This window comes from Lichenostomus cassidix, chromosome 9 (genome assembly GCF_008360975.1).
Source record: "Lichenostomus cassidix isolate B80296 chromosome 9, HeHo_3.0, whole genome shotgun sequence".
NCBI classification, from domain to species: domain Eukaryota; kingdom Metazoa; phylum Chordata; class Aves; order Passeriformes; family Meliphagidae; genus Lichenostomus; species Lichenostomus cassidix.
In genome coordinates, this window is record NC_139490.1 from 22,011,590 (window position 1) to 22,028,956 (window position 17,367).

The following is a 17,367-nucleotide window of genomic DNA, read 5'->3' on the forward strand; positions in this document are numbered from 1 at the left end:
TGCACATCAGTCCACTGGCCAGCCTCCTTCAGGCTGTGACCCAGCCAGACATCCTTCTGCAAGGCAGATCCCTGGTCAGGGAGCCCTGGTCAGCAGGGATTTTGTGCTGCAGGAGGAGCTATGACCACGGCAGCAGTGCCAGACCAGTCCCAGCACAACCATCCCACAGGATCTAGGTGCGCAGAGCAGGGATCCCACCTGCTGCGGTACTGCTGGGAAACGTTAGCCCTGGTGTTGTGGGGGCCATGGGGACAGGGACTGCCTCGGGATTTGCGAGTCCCAGAGGCTGGCATACCTGGGGAGCGATGCCCTGAGCACTAGCAAGGGGGCACCTCCCAAAATGAGGGGCCCAAGACAGCAGGGATAGCACTGGTGACACATTAACCAGACAGACAAGACAACCAGGGGTAGAGTCCAGACTGGCAGGGGGAGCACTGAATTCTGGGTCAAGGTCCATGGGGGCACTGGACACTGCTGGCACAGGATGCACTGTGCTGCAGTGCTGGCTGCTGCTCAGGCAACCTCCACTGCTCCTCTTCTCCGGGCTCAGCTCCTGGGGACAGCACGCCGTGCCATGGCCACCAGCCTGCTCCGTGTTCCCCCACCCCCGGAACTGCTGCGGCCCCTGGCCGTGCCAGAGAGGTTGCTGTTTGGGCCAGGGCCCAGCAATGTGCCCTCCCGCATCCAGGCTGCGGGTGGTCGGCAGCTCCTGGGCCACATGCACCCTGAAGTGCTGCAGGTGAGCTACCTCAGCCCAGTTTTCCTTCCCTCCCCTCCTCTTCCTCACCCCCGGGAAGGGCTGGAACAGCTCTGCTGGGGCAAGAGGAGCAATGGCAGTGCTGGCCAGTGTCCTGCTGCCACAGGTGATGGATGAGATCAAGGCAGGCATCCAGTACGCCTTCCAGACGCGGAACCGGCTGACCCTGGCCATCAGCGGCAGTGGCCACTGTGCCATGGAGGCTGCCCTCCTCAACCTGCTCGAGCGTGGCGACACTGTGCTGGTGGCCACCAACGGTATCTGGGGACAACGTGCCGCCGATATTGCCAGGAGGCTGGGTATGCTGGGGACAGCTGGATGGCATGGCAGGGCTGAGGGGACTGGGCTTGAAGGCAGGATGCCCCGCTTTGCTGTCCCAATCCTGGCACTGACCAGTGACACAGCTTAAAAAGCCAGAGAGCACTCTGCTAGAGAGCACTCCAGGTTTTTTCCAAGAGTGATGTCCCTCCATTTATGGTATTTTATGGCTTTTCCACTGGGCAAATCTGCAGGAGGCCAGACCCTGGCAGGCAGCTGTGCTTGTGGTTTGTGTGTGACCTGCTTCATGGAGCAGATCACTGTCCAGTGGAAAGCATGCCCTAACCTCACTTTCCTCTGCCCAAATTCCTCCCAGGAGCCAATGTCTATGAGCTGCTGAAGCCCCCGGGCGAGTACTTCACTCCACGAGCCATTGAGCAGGTGAGTGCTGGCCACTATGCTGAGGGCACCAGCTGACTTCCACTGTGGTCACCTTCCCCCTGTGTCCTGCAGGGCCTGGTGCAGTACAGACCTTTGGTGCTCTTCATCACCCACGGCGAGTCCTCCACGGGGGTGCTGCAGCCACTGGAGGGGCTGGGCGAGCTGTGCCACCGGTCAGTGCAAGGCGGGCACCCGCAGGGACTGAGGGCACCCCAAGGTCACCGGTGGGGATTTGGACCTGGGGATTTATATGTCCTGGGCTTTTCTCTGGCTCTGTTGTGCTGGATGTGGTTGGTGCTGGTGAGACACGCAGCCCCTGTGGGGACCAGGATGCCAGGGCTGTGGGCAGAGATGTGACAAGAGGAGGTGGCAGGAATACCAGGCTGAGTTCTGTCCTCCCACAGGCATGGCTGCCTGCTGCTTGTGGACGCAGTGGCATCACTTGGGGGAGCCCCCATCTTCATGGACCAGCAGGGTAAGAGCCACAGTGCCACCACAGGCAGCCAGGGAACAAAGGGGCTCATGCCTGGGACAGGGAGAGAGCAGTGAGATTAGCTCCTCCATCTGCATGTTGGCTAGCAGCAATAGAAACTGGTCCAGCTGCAGCCAAAGAGCCTGTTCCCCTTGGGGAACCATCAGCAGGGCCAGAGGGCCCTCCAAAGCAGCCTGAACACAAGTAAGACCTGCAGTGTGTGCCACCCTTGTGCTTCCCACCCACCACTTGCAGATAGCTTGGAGGGCTCAGCATTTTCCTCCTGCTGGGAGCCTCCAATTCCTAAGGAGTTGTCTTCCCTCTTGGGCAGAGATTGATGTCCTGTACTCAGGGTCCCAGAAAGTCCTCAACTCACCCCCCGGAAGTGCCCCCATCTCATTCAGTGAGCGAGCCAGGTAAGAGCAGCCCAGTCCCACCAGGGTGGAAGGTGCTGAGGGGGCTGAGGGAGGCTGTCGCCTCTCTCCTTTGCCAGCCACCTGCTTTGGTCCCACTCTGTGGAGAGAATGCCCAGCAGCAGTTCAGTGTGGGTAGAGCCCATCCCATCCCTGGGCAGTGACTGGGAGCTGGAGCCAATGTCTGAGCTCACTTTAGGGGATTCCTCCCTCCCACAGGGCTGATCCCACCTTGGAGCTGGTGGGGTCAAGGTCCAACCTCTCCCCAGCACTCTGTTTTGCCAGGGAGAAGCTGCTGAGGAGGAAGACGAAGCCCCCATCCTTCTACCTGGACATGGGCTGGCTGGCGAACTACTGGGGCTGTGATGGGGAGCCACGGAGGTGAGGACAGGCTCTCTTGTTACAGAGGGCTGCAACTGCTCCAGTCTGGCTTCCCGCTGGCTTGGGGGCTGCCTGTCCGTCAGGGCTCAGGCCCTGCCTCTGCATCACCCTGCCTGCTGGTCACAACTCCCTGCACTGGGTGATGAGGAGGAAGGATGCTGTGCCTCTGTTTCCCTGACCACGAGCAAGGGCATGCTGTGCTGCAGCCAAGCTGAAGCCCTCTGGGTGCCCCTTGAGTTTTGCAGGTACCACCACACGGCACCCATCAACAGCTTCTTCAGTTTGCGGGAAGGCTTGGCCATGCTGGCAGAACTGGTGAGTGGCACCAGCAGTGCCCATGGGGCTTGGAGGAGCAGTGGATGCCAGGAGATGCTGTCAGCAGCACAGACCTTCTCTCTCCTCTCTGCCCACAGGGTCTGGAGAGTTCTTGGGAGCGACACAAGGCCAACTGCACCCAGCTGTGCCAGGGGCTGCTTGACCTGGGGCTGGAGCTCTTTGTGAAGGAGGAGGTGGGTGCAGGGCAAGCCCACCACCACCACAGAGTAGGGGAAACATGAGGACACAGCCCTGTGCAGCTGGAGATGTGCCTGGGCAGCTTTTGATGCCAGAGAAAAAACTTCCCCCTCAGTGATGCTCTCTCCTGGCAGTGTGCTGGGGTCACCGAGGGCTGTGGGATTGAATCCAGTTTCTGTTTTCCTCAGAAGGTTAGACTTCCCACCATCACCACCGTCAGGGTGCCTGAGGGCTACAACTGGAAGGACATCACAGCCTTTCTGATGGACAAGCATGGCATGGAGATCGCTGGGGGCCTGGGCCCCACAGTGGGCAAGGTGGGCAGAGTCCTCCCCTCCTGCTGCCCGTGGCTGGGCACCGAACCCCATATTCACTGCCACTCTCTGGCTGCTGACAGCGTGTGTGGCTGGCTGTGTCCCATTGCCCGGAGCAACGCATAGCAGCACAACCACACACAATCACCGCCTAATTGAATAACCACGCACGTAATTAGCGGGGTGACACCTCTTTATAGGAACGGTGTGTTAAATACGAGCAAGGGAGCTGTGCACAACCACTCGTGCCTGGCTGTGTGTCCCCCACCCCACACGGGACTGCCGAGGCGCAGACACAAAGGTGGGTCCTGCAGGGAGACGTTCACCCTTCTCCTCCTAGGTCCTGCGCATTGGCCTCATGGGCTGCAACTCAACCCCTGGAAATGTGGACCGAGTACTTGGAGCCCTGCGAGATGCCCTGAGCCACTGCCACCGCAGCAGGCTGTGAGCACCCCTGCCAGGTGAGGGGGCTGGGGAAGGTGGCCTGGCACTTCCCTCCATGGCTGCAGGCAGCTGGCAGCAGGACTCCACTGCCTCCTGGGGATGCTGGCAGGAGACATGGCAGCACCCAGCGAGCCAAGCCACAGTGCAAATAAGCTGGAATAGCAGTGGATATGGAGGAGAGGGCTGTGCTCAGTAGATGTGAGACATGGCTCAAAACCCCTTCTCCCATCACCCCAAAGGCCTGGTCCCTCAGTTCTTTCCCTTCCCCTGGCCCCAGTGCGTGGTGACCCTCACCAAGCTGACAGAGGCCTGGATGCAGGATCTGACCATAGGTCCCTTCCCCTCCCTTCACCAAGAACCTTGGCCTTCCCTACCCTGCAGTGCAGAATGACAGCCATCTTCCTCCAGATTCTGTACCAGGGATGAAGCAGCCAGCGCCCAGGTCTATCAGAGCAGCCAAGAGCCATGTGCTCACTCCCCCATACCATCTTTCCTCAATAAAATGACACAGCAGCATGCTGCTCCCTGGCCCTGTAACTCTCCTTACACCCCCCAGAGTTTTGAGACACCCCAAAGGGGCAGCAGCAGGGTCCCACTCAGCTCTGCCGAGGGATTTCTTGGCGGATCTTGGAGAGGAGCTGGGACATTGCTGAGCAGCGCGCGCTGTCCTGGATCCGGTACACCTGAAACTAAAGGCAGGTGGGACGTGAGGGCTGAGGGCTCCCAGCTCTGCTGGAGCTCCATGCCCCAGCACTGCCAGCCTCCCACAGCCTCCACAGCATGCCAGAGGGCTTGGTGGGGCCAATTCCAGCACATCCCAAGCTTCCCAGCCCAGGTGGTCTCTGGTGCTGGAAGGGCTGGGGTTACCTGGCTGAGCAGCATGTCAAAGTACGCTGTGTTCCAGTAGGAGCCATCCTTGGTGGGGAGCTGCAGGAGGGCTCGGGTATCAGGGTCTGCCTGCCAGCTGCCACTGCACGCATGGAGGCCAAAATGGAAGCGGAGGAAGCGTCGGGGGTCCCAGGCAAAGCTCTCGACTTTATGGTAGATGGAGGCAAGGTCTGGAGCTGCTCCTTGGAAGAGGTTTTCTTCTGGGTTCAGGAAGTGGGGCAGGTGCTGGGTGGCCAGGCAGCGGAGAAGGATCACCAAGAGCCTGTAGACAGAGCCTTCCAGGTCCTGCCAGTCCTCTGGGGAGGGGAAGAGCTCTGTGCTCCACAGCAACACCATCTGTGGGAGGGAGAGAAGAGCACAGGATTGGGCACAAAGCCTGAGTCCAGGAAGGCTGTCCCTTCAACCCTGCAGGTCACCATGCAACGACCTGTGGGGTTGAATCCATCAGGGCTGGTGCAGATGATACTTTTCTGAAGGTCAGATCTGCCCTTTTTCTTAAAAAAACTCCAAAACACCACCCCCCCCAAAACATCAAAGAATGTAATACAAAGCAAAACACACAGGATTTGGGTTACTTGGAGCTGGAGCCATTCTGTAAGCAGAAAACATCCTTGCATCCTTCTGAACCCTTGGCTCAGAGAGCCATCAAAAGGCAGGGCACACCTGGATAGTGCCACCCTGTGCTGTCCCCAGCATGACCCCTTTCCACACCAGCATCATCAGTTGGCATGGCTCCAGAGTGTTGAAAACAGGTTGGGTGGGGAGAGGAGGTTTTTTGTCAGCAGAAACGCCACCCTTAGCCCTGTACAGGCATGGGGCAGCCTGCAGCATGGCAGCACAGCAATGCCATCCCCAGCAGACAGGCAGACTGTGCCAGGGGATGATGCCCTGTGCATCAGTGCAGAGCCCCAGCTCTGAACGCACTAAGTGTCTCCAGCTGGACATTGCTGGTTCAGTCCAAGGAAGAAGGATCAAAGCCCTCCAACCATGGCCAGCAGCATGCATCCTTTCCAGGCACAGCCATGGGCTGGTACATCCCAAAGCACTGCAGGCATGTTGTTTGGGTTCTTCTGTAGGGGAGCAGCCTTGGCTCTGCTTGCCCAGAGAGCCATGGTCCCAAGCAGCAGAACCAGCCTACCTTCAAGTGGTTGAAAGTGAGACTGCCTTGCCCACCTTCTCCTCCCCAGTCCTGGTCACGGAGCTGGTCGAGCAGGCGGAGGCTGTCCAGACGGGGTCCCTTCAGGGTGTCCACTACTCGGAGCAGCTTCAGGATGGCAACGTGGGTGGAGGATCTGGAGGAGGAAAGTGGGGTATGGTGAGAGGGGAGATGAAGACCTGCATCCTCCCAGGCTGGGGAGAGTGTACCTGCAGTGACTTAGTGTGTGGGGAACCCCACATGCCACATACATGGTCCCAGCCATGCAGCATCTTGGATCTACCTCTTGCATTTGCCTCTGGCAGAGCAGAGCTTGAGAGGTGTGGAGTGAGATGGGAACGCTGCTGAGCAGCTCCTGCCTTCCCAGGAGGAACAAGAGTGGGGTGAAGTGGGGTTGTGCTCCCCTATGTGTAGTGGGGAGGGCTGCAGGCTGCCCCAGAGGGGAGGCTGGGTTGGTCCCCAACAAGGGGCCGAGCATCCAGCTGCACAGCCTTCTTCCAAAAATAAATATGGACTGGTCCAGCTGGCTGCTCAACCCCTCCATGGGGCCAGGTAGTTGTGCTGGAAGGCAAGATACTTGTCAGTCCAGCTCCATTCCATCCTGCAGCCCATCCTGGGGGGCACCTCATCATCACCCTGCTGCTGCCAGATGCCTCGGCTTGTCTCTGATGCCCAAGCAGGGATCTGAGAGCTGCCACCCTCCACACAGTCCGGGTTCAGCACCTGGCAATAATTTCAGGGTGCTCCTTCAGTTGCATCCCCCCTCTTTCCTTGAGCTGTCTGAAACTCGGCTGAGGTTTTTTCCTCCAACAGAGGGAAGAGGGCTTGAGCATCATAGGGAGCGACCTCAACCCCTGCTGACATGTCCCTGCCCTTTCCCAACCTCCTTTTGCCTACACCCAGCAGTGCTGCCCACCAGGGATGATCCCTGGTGCAGGACCACCCTGCCATGCATGCAGGACCCTCTCACCTCCAGCGATGGGGAGAGGCAGGGACAAAGTGAGCCTCTTCTGTGGCCTTCCTCAGGCCGCCTTCAGGGAAGCCCCCGTCGCTCCACCGCCCCTGGAGCCGGAGCGGCTCTTGCTGCCTCCTCACCACAGGAACAATGTCAAAGCGAATGGACTTCCAGCTGCCACGGATCAGCAGGGAGAGCTCCATGGCATCTTCCCGCAGATTTTCAGCACTGATGTCACCTAGATGCAGAGGGTTTGGCAGCAGTGAGGAGGTTACCGCAGCCGGTCCCACAGGCTGAACCAGGTATGTGCTGCAACGCCTGTGGCCACGTCCCACCCCACTCGACCCATCCCTTTCCAGTGCTGCAGTTTGGTTGCAGTTTCCCAGCTGAAACCCCTCTCCCAGCCATGTTGGGGTGGTTTTACAGGAAGAAACATTGTGGGGTTCAAGGTCAGGCACAGCAGGAAGTCTCAAGCAATCTATGCGAGCTGTGCTTCTGGGTGGCTGAACACTGCCAAGAAAAGCAATGTGGTCCAAGAAAAAGGGATCAGGAAAGGTCCACTGCTTTGTGGGGGTGGAGGAAGATGAAGGTCACTGGCTTGGCCATGGAAGAAGGAAGGGAATGGTGGACTTGCTGGGACTGGGTTAAGAGACCTTCAGACTCAGTAGTCCTCTCACATCAATCACCTTTACACCTGCATTGAGCTTTACTTCAAGAAGCATGTTGGGAGATGAAACTGCATGAAGAAACTTATGGAACCTCTATGGGCATTCCCAGGGTCCCTTCCCACCATGTCTTTTCCAAGGACACTGCTGCTAGCTGGGGCCTATGTGTTCATAGGGTCAGACCCATGCCACAGGGTCCTGGTCCAGCTCTGATGCACTCCCAGCTCACCCTCCAAACGGCCTCCTCCAGGGAGCAGGGGGCACTTGGAGGCCAAGAGGTGGAGGGTGGGTAGGGTAAGCCAAGCACACCAAGCCCACAAGCAAACCCTGCCTGGGACTAACAGCAGGGTTGGGTGAACCCTGCACCACCAAGAAGCGTGCCATCAGCCCCAGGTGAAGATGCCTGAGGATAACTCTGATGCCATGGGACGGCAGGGGATAGTTTGCATCTCCCCTTCCTTAGTTGAGGGCAAAGCCTATCCCAGCACACAGCAAGGTGCTTCCTCACCTGCTCCTGCAGGCTTTGGGTGGGCCACAAGCCCAGGAACCCACGTCCCAGCATGTTTGCCCAGGGATCACTGCCAAGCTGGGCTACCCAGCAGCACTGGAGGCAGCTCCTGGCTGGGAAGTACCCTGCCAGTGTACGCACCTGGCTGAAGCAGGAAGAGGCGTTGGCAGTGCACGATGGCTGAAACAAGGAGCTCTTTCAAGTGCTGAAGGATTTTGCCTGGAACCAGACACCCTGCACCACCTCCGTGCTCCATCACATCCACAACAGCAGTCCAGTCCTCCAAATCAGTCCCCGGAGAGCACACTTCCAGATAGCAGGTGTTCAGCTCTGAAGGATGCCTGCCTGGGGTGTCCCTGGTCTGGCATGCCAGCGCCTGCAGGGTGTCGCCGTCGATACGCAGGGGCACCTCTAGAGTGACAGCATCCTCAGAGGCACAGAGAGCGAACTCCAAGGCTTCCAGGTTCCTGGCGTAGTCCACAAGGAAGCGCGGGTCTCTGGCATGGACGTTCTCCAACAGGGTGAGCAGGATGTCCTCAGCCCGCTGGAAATGCTCCACCCGCTGCCTCTCTCGGGACACGATCACCTCAAGGTAGCTGTGCCAGAGGGAATTGTTGGCTTCCATGGCAGCTCTGCCGCTCTCTTAGGCTGCTCCGAGCAGGAGTAAAAATGCGTGGGCAGGCAGGGCAGGGCTGGGTGGCGGCATGGGGCGGGAGGAGGGAAGCACAGCCGGGCGTGGACAAGTACCAGTGCTGGGTGACTCCCAGGGCAATCCCGGGGCGGGGGATTGAGTCACACCACGGTCCCTCTTCCGGCACTCCAAGAGAGTGACATCGAGTGCCCAGCTGGCGGCTCATGCCAGGGGAACGCTCTGGTCACCCACACCTCTCTTGGCACAGGGACTAGGTGCCGGCAGCACCTCCCACAGCCAGTGCCACGTGAAGGCGACCCGCTGTCCTCCCGCCCTGGCCCAGCTCAGGTCACCCTGCCCGGCTGCTCCCAACCCGTGTGGCGCCCACGGGAGCTGGGCAGGCTGGTGCTGGTGCTGGAGCTGGGCCGTATTGCGGGGCTGTGGAAGGGCTGCAGCCTGCCTCGCTGGTGCCCAGAGCAGCCCTGCAAGCCCAGTGCAGCTCTGTCAACACCAGGCTCAGGCTCCATCGGGCTCCATCTTTCCAGGTGCGGGCAGCCCCCGGCGCCTCCCTAGGAGCATCGCCAGGGGATTGAGCCCCGCCAGGGGCTCGGCTTCCTGCTGGGCTGGGGGAGAATCCTCCCGGGAGGAAGCACAAAGCGGGGCTTTCGACCCCGGAGCCGCCGTGGGGAGCTGGTCCGTGCGGTCCCTGAGCGCAGCCGCTGCCAGGGGGCGCAGGAGCTACCATCCCCTCCCCGCCCGCTCGGGTTGGGGATCCGCGCATCCCGGCATCCCGAAATGCCTGCGGTCGTACCCTCAGACCTGCCCTCACTTCTCCCCATATCCCACAGATCCCGGGACGGGGATTATCCGGGCGCGTTATCTTTTTGAATGCCGTCACCTTCCCAAGGTGCGTTCCCGAGCTTCACAGGCCTGGAGCCGGATCTCCAGCAGGACAGTGTGGTTCAGCCATCCCGGGCTTTCCTACTAACTGATTCTGCCCTTGGTCAGAGCAGGGAAGGGAATGGGGACGTGGCAGAGGCTCTGTGGCAGCAGGGGTCAGTGTGGCAAGGGGACCTGAGACAAGTGTGGGGATTGCTTCTGAGAAGAGAGGCAGAGTGCCATGGGGCTCCTGGCTGGTCCTCCCACCTCCTGCAGCTCACATTTATCCTTTTATACAGCCCAGATGAAGTTTCTGGATCTCCCCAGGTTTATTTCTAGTTCATCTTCCTTGTGCCTCCTTCAGTTCCCTGTGGCTGAGTAGAAGTCTGTCCCTCATGGTCATCTGTCCTTCTGCCAGCTGACTGAAGGAGCTCTGCTGTGCAAGAGAGCACAGCGTCAGAGCTTCCACCTGCAGAGCATCCTTCAGCACCTGCAGTTCAAGTCGTTAAGCCTGCAGTGGGCTTCTTGCTACCAGGCCAGAGGTGCTCTGGGCTGGGGAGTCTCAGCCAGGTTTTAAACCCCTGACAGTGGGTGATGGGTTCTGCACCTCCTTACCTGAGCCCTGTGCTTCAGGTTTCACCCCATGTGAGCAGGGGATGCTCAGTGCCCCACACTGATGGCTGTCTCAACCAGGGCTGAGTGTGCAGGTCTTACCCTCCTCCATCAGGTGAGGAAGACAAGCTGGCTGGCACCCCAGAGAAGGACTGAAAGGAACAGATCCCCATCAGAGTGGCTTGGGCTCATCCTGAAGAATGCTGAACCCAAGCCAGGCAAGACATCTTACTGCTCCATGCCCTGATGCAGGAAAAAGAGGGCAGAGAGATGCAGGCCACCACTTTGCTGGGGGTGGTAGGGCATGGCTCATTACTGGCAGAGTTGCTATGTGCATCCTTGTCATGGAGGGAGTCTCTGCTGCAGCAGCAGCCAGGACATTCCTTCTGTCAGTGCCTGGCAGGAGTGCTGGAGTAGGCTGTGGGCATAATGCAGAAGCTGAACTGAGAGCCAGGAGTGGAACTATAGGAAGGTAAGGCTGGGCAGAACTATAGGAAGCTAAGGCTGGATGGGAGACATGGCCATCCCTGCAGATATCTTGGTGACAGTAGGGTAACCATGCCCCCTTGTTGCAGTGCTGGCTGAACCCACAGTGTGATCCTGACATCCTGCTGCTACAGCTCTGATGCCAAGAAGAGTGAGTGTGATGTGATCCCTGCAGCTCATTTCTGCCTTTGACACCTGCGCTTTTTGGACCTCTGGGTGCCACAATCAAGAAGCTGGTGCTGCAAATGCTGCCTTCTGCCCCTTCCTCCAGGCTGGGACCTCCCCTTTTCCCCTTTTCCCCTTTTCCCCTTTTCCCCTTTTCCCCTTTTCCCCTTTCCCCCTTTTGCCCTTTCCCTCTTTTTCCCCCTTTTCCCCTTTTTTTTGCCCTTTCCCCCTTTCCTCCTTCCCCCTTCTGCCTTTCCCTTCCTCCTTCTTTCCTTCTCTGTTCGTCATTCCCATCCTTCACCCTCTCTTTTTCTCCATTCCTATTCACCTTTCCGCTTCCTCTACCACTTCTTTCCCCCTTCTCATTCTCTGCTCTGCCCCACAGGCAAGGGGCCAAGGGCAGGCCCTGGAGGAGCATCTTCCTGGCTGCTGCCAGGCACAGGCAGCACAGAGAGTGACCCCACTGCAGGCACAGTGTGAGAGGGAAGAGGGATGCTGGGTAGTGGCACATCTGGTGACAAAGCTGGCCAGCCAGGAGAGGTGGGAGCAGCCAGAGGTGCTGCCAGATGCTGTGCAATGCTCTGAGCAGGAGGGAGCAGAACTGGTGTGGAGAGGGAATGATGTGGATCAGAAGCTTCACCCCACATGGATGGGTGGCTGAGCCCTGGCTGTGGCCGTGGCTGGGCAATCAGGGCAGCAACTGGACATTCAGCTCTGCAATTTGCCCAAGGTGAGCACCCCTCCATTGGCACAAAGACTGGGAAAAAATTCCCAGCAAGAAGGTCAGTTAGGCTATGGAAGACATGGCTGGACTGCATAGTGTTCTGTCTAGACAAATCACTGGAGGCTGGTGTCGAGTGCCCTGGTCCTGGCAGAGGGTCAGGCCTGAACGAGCTGATCACTCTTGTTTCCATCTTCGTGTTTTATGGTTCCATGAATTTTTGCTCTGTTAGAAACAGGAGAGAGAAAAAACAACCCAAAAATAAAGGGCAAGTACAAGCAAGAGAGAGGAAAAACCAGTGGGCATGAGAGCACTTGGCAGGGCAGAGGTGGACGAGGGGCTACAGTGAGCCCCCAGTGTTCCTTGCCCAGCTTGCCTCTCTGCAGGACTGTGCAGTGTGACTGCTGCGCCCCAGACCCTGCAACATGCCATCCTCACCCAGCAGAAAGATACTGGGGTGCTGAGCTGGTGGGTTGAGGAGATGGTGGGGTGCAGGGGCACTGGCATGCGGGAGCTAGGTTGTGCTCTGCCTCATCACCACAGTTCCACAGCAGCTCCAGCACCAGCACTTCTGCACCCACACGCCCCCCAGAATGGCATGGCCCCCGACAAAACTGCTGGGATGGGGAGAGGGGACAAAGGCAGGGAAGGTAGAGAGGAAGAGAGAGTAATTTAACATGACAGGCTGTTTATTTTGGCAAAAGGGGTCTCTTTTCAACACATTTCAAAGCTCGGCCCTGGGGCTTGGGGGGACAACACAGAGGGGTGGGAGATGAGGGGTGCGAGATGGGGGGTTCAGTGGGGCACCTGGGCTGAGAGGGAGGGAGAAGAATCCGCTGTCTGTTCATCCCTGGGGCACAGCCAGGTTTTCCAAGCCCTGGGTGTGCTTGCAGGCTCCAGTGGGGTGTCCCCATGGCCGGCTGGTGCTCCCCTGTGCACATGCTTGCCTACACGCATCCACACACATTCGCACGCTCCCCCTGGCCCTGCGCCTTCCTCCCGGCCAGGGCTCAGCTGGAGTCTTGGCTTCCCCCAGCAACATTTCAAAATAGGCTGTTTATTAAAAAAAAAAAAAAAAAAGGAAAGGGGGGAAAATTGCTAGGAAAGAAATAATTATTATAATCACATTAAGAGCTTTGGCTGTAAAACCCTTGTGAGGGCGCAGGGAAGGAGCTGGGGCTGCTCTCTGCAGGGAGTACAGGGGGTGGTTTTCCTGCCTTGTGCTCTTTTATTTTCCAGTCCTGATCCAACAACACCTCCCCCCCTCCCCTTTTCCTCCCCTTTATCCTGGGAAATGAAAACAATTTATTTAATGATGGATCGTCCCTTTCTCTGGTCACTGACCTTCTGGGTGAATTTCTGCTGAGCTCGGTGGAAAACTCGAGGCTGGGTTGTGGATCCCATCTGTGGATGGGGGAGGGGGGGAGCTCACCCTTATCCTTCCCAAAATCCACAGCAACAATCCTGGGGAGCAGGACGGGGCTGGCAGAGAGGGTCCACACCAGGAAGCCCAGCAGCAGACTTTGCTGCAGGCACTGTCCCTGCAGATCAGGGGCTTTGGGGGCAGGAATGGGGGCTCCAGAGAACCCCTTCTCTTCTGGAAAACCCTCAGGGGTTCCCGGCACCCACTGCCTTCTCCCCGAGCTGGTCCGAGGTGCAAGGGCATGGCTGGGTGCAGTGCCGAGGTAGGAGTGGGGAATGGAGAAGTTATCTTCACCCTGCCAACAGCCCTTGCTGCCCAGCGGGGCTTTCCTGGCTCAGGGTGTCTGCGGGAAGTGGAGCTGATCAGGGAAGGTGTGTGGGGCTGCATGGGGCTGCATGGGGCTCCCAGCAGCAGCCGGCAGTGTACTCCCGTAGCAGGCGGTCTGGCCTCTGGCCGATTCCCTGTTTGGCCGGGTTTTGTTCCCTGGGGAGGGGAATGCCGGAGGAGTGAGGGGAAAAGGGAGGATCACAGTGGGAAGGGCGCTGTCAGCACTCGGCATGCATTGCCCCGGGGCCCCAGGCATGAGTGCAGCCCTGCATCCCTGCCGGTCCTGCTCAACCCCCAGCTGAACTGGGATGGAGCAACCCAGCATCCAGCCCCCTCCCCTCTGGCCCTTCATCTGCCATGGCCTGTTGCTCAAAGCATGGTTCTTGTAAAAATGCGTAAATATTTATATAAGAATAATTTAAAAAACATGGTCTGTCAAATAATCAAAGCAGCAGAACATCCGAGGAACTTTCAGCTGGGTTGGGAAATCCGGTGTTGCTTTCCGATGCTCCGCTGCAGTGCTGGAGGTGCTCATGGCCAGCCCCAGCCCCCTGTGATGCCAGGCTCACTGATGTGGGCTCACAACAGGCTTGAAGTCTTCATTAAAACTGGTGGTGGGTTGGCTTTCACTTGCATTAACCCAGCTGCCTGCTGCAGGAGCCTCAGCCAGGGACAGGACATCACCAGGCTCTGGTTTCATCCTCGTGTCCTGGTTTCAGCACTGTTCCCTGCACTGGGACTGCCCCAGAAGCCAGGGATATCCTTGGGTGAAGGGCTGTGTCCCTATCCTCCCCTGAGATGTGTGGTGAGGGCAGGGACTGGTGTGGGGAGTGACAGGGCAGCAGCTGAGCTGGTAGGGTGACCCCAGGTGCTGGGGGGCTGCTGGGGCACTCCCTGATAGCATCCCCATCCCTCGAGAGCCAGCAGCACCCTCAGCATTTTAAAACCTTGGCTTTGCAGTGCTGGGGCAAGAGCCTTGGGTGAAGGCTGCCCCCAGGGAAGAGGATTTGTGTCCATCTCAATGGTTGTGCATCCCCATTCGTGCTGGTGTCAGCAGTCACTGGCAGAGCCACAGCTCCTTTTCTGTGTCCCAGTGGCACCTTGTTCACCCAGCATCCCCAAACAGCCCTGAGCTTCCTAGGGGAACAGCACTGGAAACCCCCAGGCCCAAGTCCTTCTGCTCATTTAGGACTCCCCTGGTAACAGGGAGGGGACACAACTGCAGCCCAGCAACATCCCTGGCACCATAGCTCAGATGACACATGGCCACCAGATGCCTAGGCCATGTGGTTCAGGAGGGGTCCCAGGGTGGCACGAGGAGGTGGAAGGATGGGAGAGGGGAAGAAATCCCGCCTGTTCCCATGGCTCTGTAGCATGGAGGCAGGCATTGCTGGGGGTTTGGGGGAGTGAGAGCTGCGTGTTGCAGTAACCTCCATCCTCCTGGCTACCCTCCAGCCCCTTCCCACCACCCACATCTAAGCGTGTGATCTGTGCTGCTGCATTCTTTGAGTCTGGGCCAGATAACGAGTTCAAACCCTTTCATTAAACCTCAGCTCCTCAGCTCCCCTCAAACACCCACACACCTCCCTGGTCTACCTGGCTGCCTCTCCCACCCTGGGGTGGGAGCTCCCAGGTCTAGTTCTCCCCCGAGGAGGTGATGCTTGTGCCACACACGTGTTTGGCATCCGCAGGGAATGCTCTCTGGGCTTGGCCCAATTAGCTGGAAGGGAGGGGAGAGCCAAATCCAAACCATGTGCTGACCTGCAGTCCCCTCCGCCTGAAAGCATCCGTGCTGAATGCGCTCTGGATCGTTAATAGCTCCCCAGGTCCCATCCACATGTCCCGTCCCCCAAGCACGGGGTCTGACTGGGATGGGGGGCGGGTAGGGTTTTGTGCTCTTCCCCAATGTTTTTCTGGGGCTGCCTTTTGTGGGAGTCAGTGGGCTCCACCACAGGGCTGTGAGGGGTGACTGGCAGGACCCAGGGGGCAATTGCATGTGGATTTGGGGCAGCCCTGAAACAGTGATGCCAGGTAGGGGCAGGCTTGGGGTCAGTGGAAGGATCTCTGCCTCCATCTCTCACTCCCAGGGGTGGCACCTACCTCTCCCTCTGGCACAGCTTTGCAGTGGAGAGCTGGTCCCACGGCATGCCCAGTGCCCACTGGTCTCCACAACCCCCTTGCTGGGTGTCTGTGGAGTGCAGGAGGAAGCACCAGCTCTAAGCACTCTGGGACCTATGATGTGGTTTTTCACTGGGGAGCATTTCCAGCTGTGGGTGCCAGGGAAGCTGGGATGAGAGTCTGGAACACCCCTGGGACCTGCACTGTCCCCTTCACAGCCTGACAGCCTCACCAGAACCATCCACTGGGATGGGTGTGGCAGGTCCTGGCCCCATGTCAGTGGCCATCAGAGAGCTGGACACCATGAAGGTGGTGGCAGAAAGGGGCATCTGTTCGTGAAAATGGAGTGGGTGGTGGAGGACAGAACTTGGCCAGATGGTGTGGAGAAAGGGCTGCTTTCCCCCACGCTCCCCCCAGCATTCTCAGCACAGAGCCCAGCTTTGCACCGGCTCCAGCTCCAGGCCCAGAGGAAATATCTGCAGCTGGGGCCCACAGCTGTTCTCCCTGCTCCATTTACTGCTTCCAATTTAACGTCCCTGGGAGCTGGGCTGGACAACACGGGGGGAATATGATGATGCTTTCCTGTGCAAAGCCTGCCTGGAAGAAAATGCACCCCTCACACTTGGGACGGCTGCCCTTCCCTTGTCTTGAGGGAAAACCCACCAGGAGAAGCAGGGATGGCCGTGTGGGGTTGGTCCTGGCAGAGGGGCAGGTTGGTGCCACAATATCCCTGTGCTCCTTGGAAGCTGAGCTTGTGGCAGGCCTGGCATGGCATGGCAGGGCCAGGAGATGGGACTTTGGGGAGTGCAGGGCTCACCCTCATGGGTGTGAGGGGGTAGATGCCGATGGCCAGAAGATGGCTCCACAGCCACTCCCCAAAAGAGATGGGTCTCTGGCATCTGGCATCCCAGAGCCACAGATCGGCTGTGTGGGGAGGATGGCAATGTCCCCACTGCATCCCACTACGGTGTCCTCTGAGGCCAGGGCCGGGACCAGGGCATGCAGCTTAATGCCTTCCAGAAGATCAGTGATGAATGGCCAGGGAGGGTAATTCATATCAAACCCATAAAACCTTTATTAGCGTCCTAGGGGAGAAATCCGGATGTGGCTGCTTATTTATTTTGGATTTCTTTCTTTTTTTTTTCTCCTTTTCTTTCAACATTTTCTTCCAAGAGATTTTTAAAGTGACAGGGTCACCTCTCTGGATCAGCAGTAGGGCTCAGCCAGGGCTGCCTGCCTGGGGCACATGTGGTCCTGAACCACTGGTGCCAGCTGAGGCACACTGGCATCCCAGGAGTCAGGCTGATCTTGGGGTCCAGCTTTGCAACTACTATGAGGGGGAGAGGGTGTTGGAGTTGCCAGGGGCCTGTGGGTGCCATGCTGCTCCAGAGCCCCCACAGCATGCCCCCAGCTGCTACATCCCTGCTTCCCACTTTTTGCCCTCCATCCTTCACCCCATGCTTCTGTGTTCCCCACTACAGAGCAATGACGATCCCCACGCCAGCAGTCCCTGGGCAAGGATTTTGGGAGAACGGGAGAGCAGGGGCCCCTGGTGAGGTAGACTTTCCATGGTGGTGTCCATGGCTGGTCCTCACCTAGTCCTGCTGTTGTTCACTCTTTACATAATTTGTTCCTTGGCTCCTTTTCAGATGTACCGCACAATCCTGACAGCAGAGGATATTTATACAGCGGGGGTGTGGAATAACATGGAAAACCTCTGGAGCTGGGAATAGATTCCCACATTGTCCCAGCACCAGGGGCAGGCGATGGCACTCCCTGTTTTTGCTGGGGCTGGTCAAGGTTCTCCCTCACATCCTCTCTGGCACCTCAGATGCTCCTC

The 17,367-nt window shown here is 58.5% G+C and overlaps 2 protein-coding genes and 1 long non-coding RNA gene across 4 annotated transcripts; 2 read left to right on the forward strand and 1 right to left on the reverse strand.

Moving 5' to 3' along the window:
- The first annotated feature begins 438 nt into the window (after positions 1-438).
- Positions 439-4,509, forward strand: AGXT (alanine--glyoxylate aminotransferase). 2 transcript variants are annotated; one of them, XM_085069828.1, is made up of 11 exons: positions 439-739; positions 864-1,056; positions 1,392-1,456; positions 1,529-1,629; positions 1,861-1,931; positions 2,260-2,344; positions 2,627-2,722; positions 2,968-3,037; positions 3,136-3,231; positions 3,427-3,552; positions 3,890-4,509. In XM_085069828.1, exons 1-11 carry the CDS (start codon positions 485-487, stop codon positions 3,995-3,997), a joined length of 1,266 nt encoding a protein of 421 aa, XP_084925954.1. In that variant the 5' UTR covers positions 439-484; the 3' UTR covers positions 3,998-4,509. The 2 variants fall into 2 exon arrangements, with proteins under 2 accessions (XP_084925954.1, XP_084925953.1); XM_085069827.1 differs by having other exon boundaries at positions 441-739; positions 3,424-3,552.
- Positions 3,725-8,882, reverse strand: MAB21L4 (mab-21 like 4). The gene is made up of 5 exons (XM_085069825.1): positions 8,307-8,882; positions 7,008-7,230; positions 6,020-6,173; positions 4,861-5,217; positions 3,725-4,682 (listed from the first exon to the last, which is right to left on the reverse strand). The coding sequence occupies exons 1-5, from the start codon at positions 8,788-8,790 to the stop codon at positions 4,590-4,592; spliced, it is 1,311 nt and encodes a 436-aa protein (XP_084925951.1). The 5' UTR covers positions 8,791-8,882; the 3' UTR covers positions 3,725-4,589.
- An 864-nt stretch (positions 8,883-9,746) lies between these two features.
- LOC146433466 (uncharacterized) lies at positions 9,747-12,407 on the forward strand. The gene is made up of 3 exons (XR_014854132.1): positions 9,747-10,759; positions 10,863-10,924; positions 11,324-12,407. It is a non-coding gene; the product is annotated as an uncharacterized LOC146433466 (long non-coding RNA).
- Positions 12,408-17,367: the final 4,960 nt, after the last annotated feature.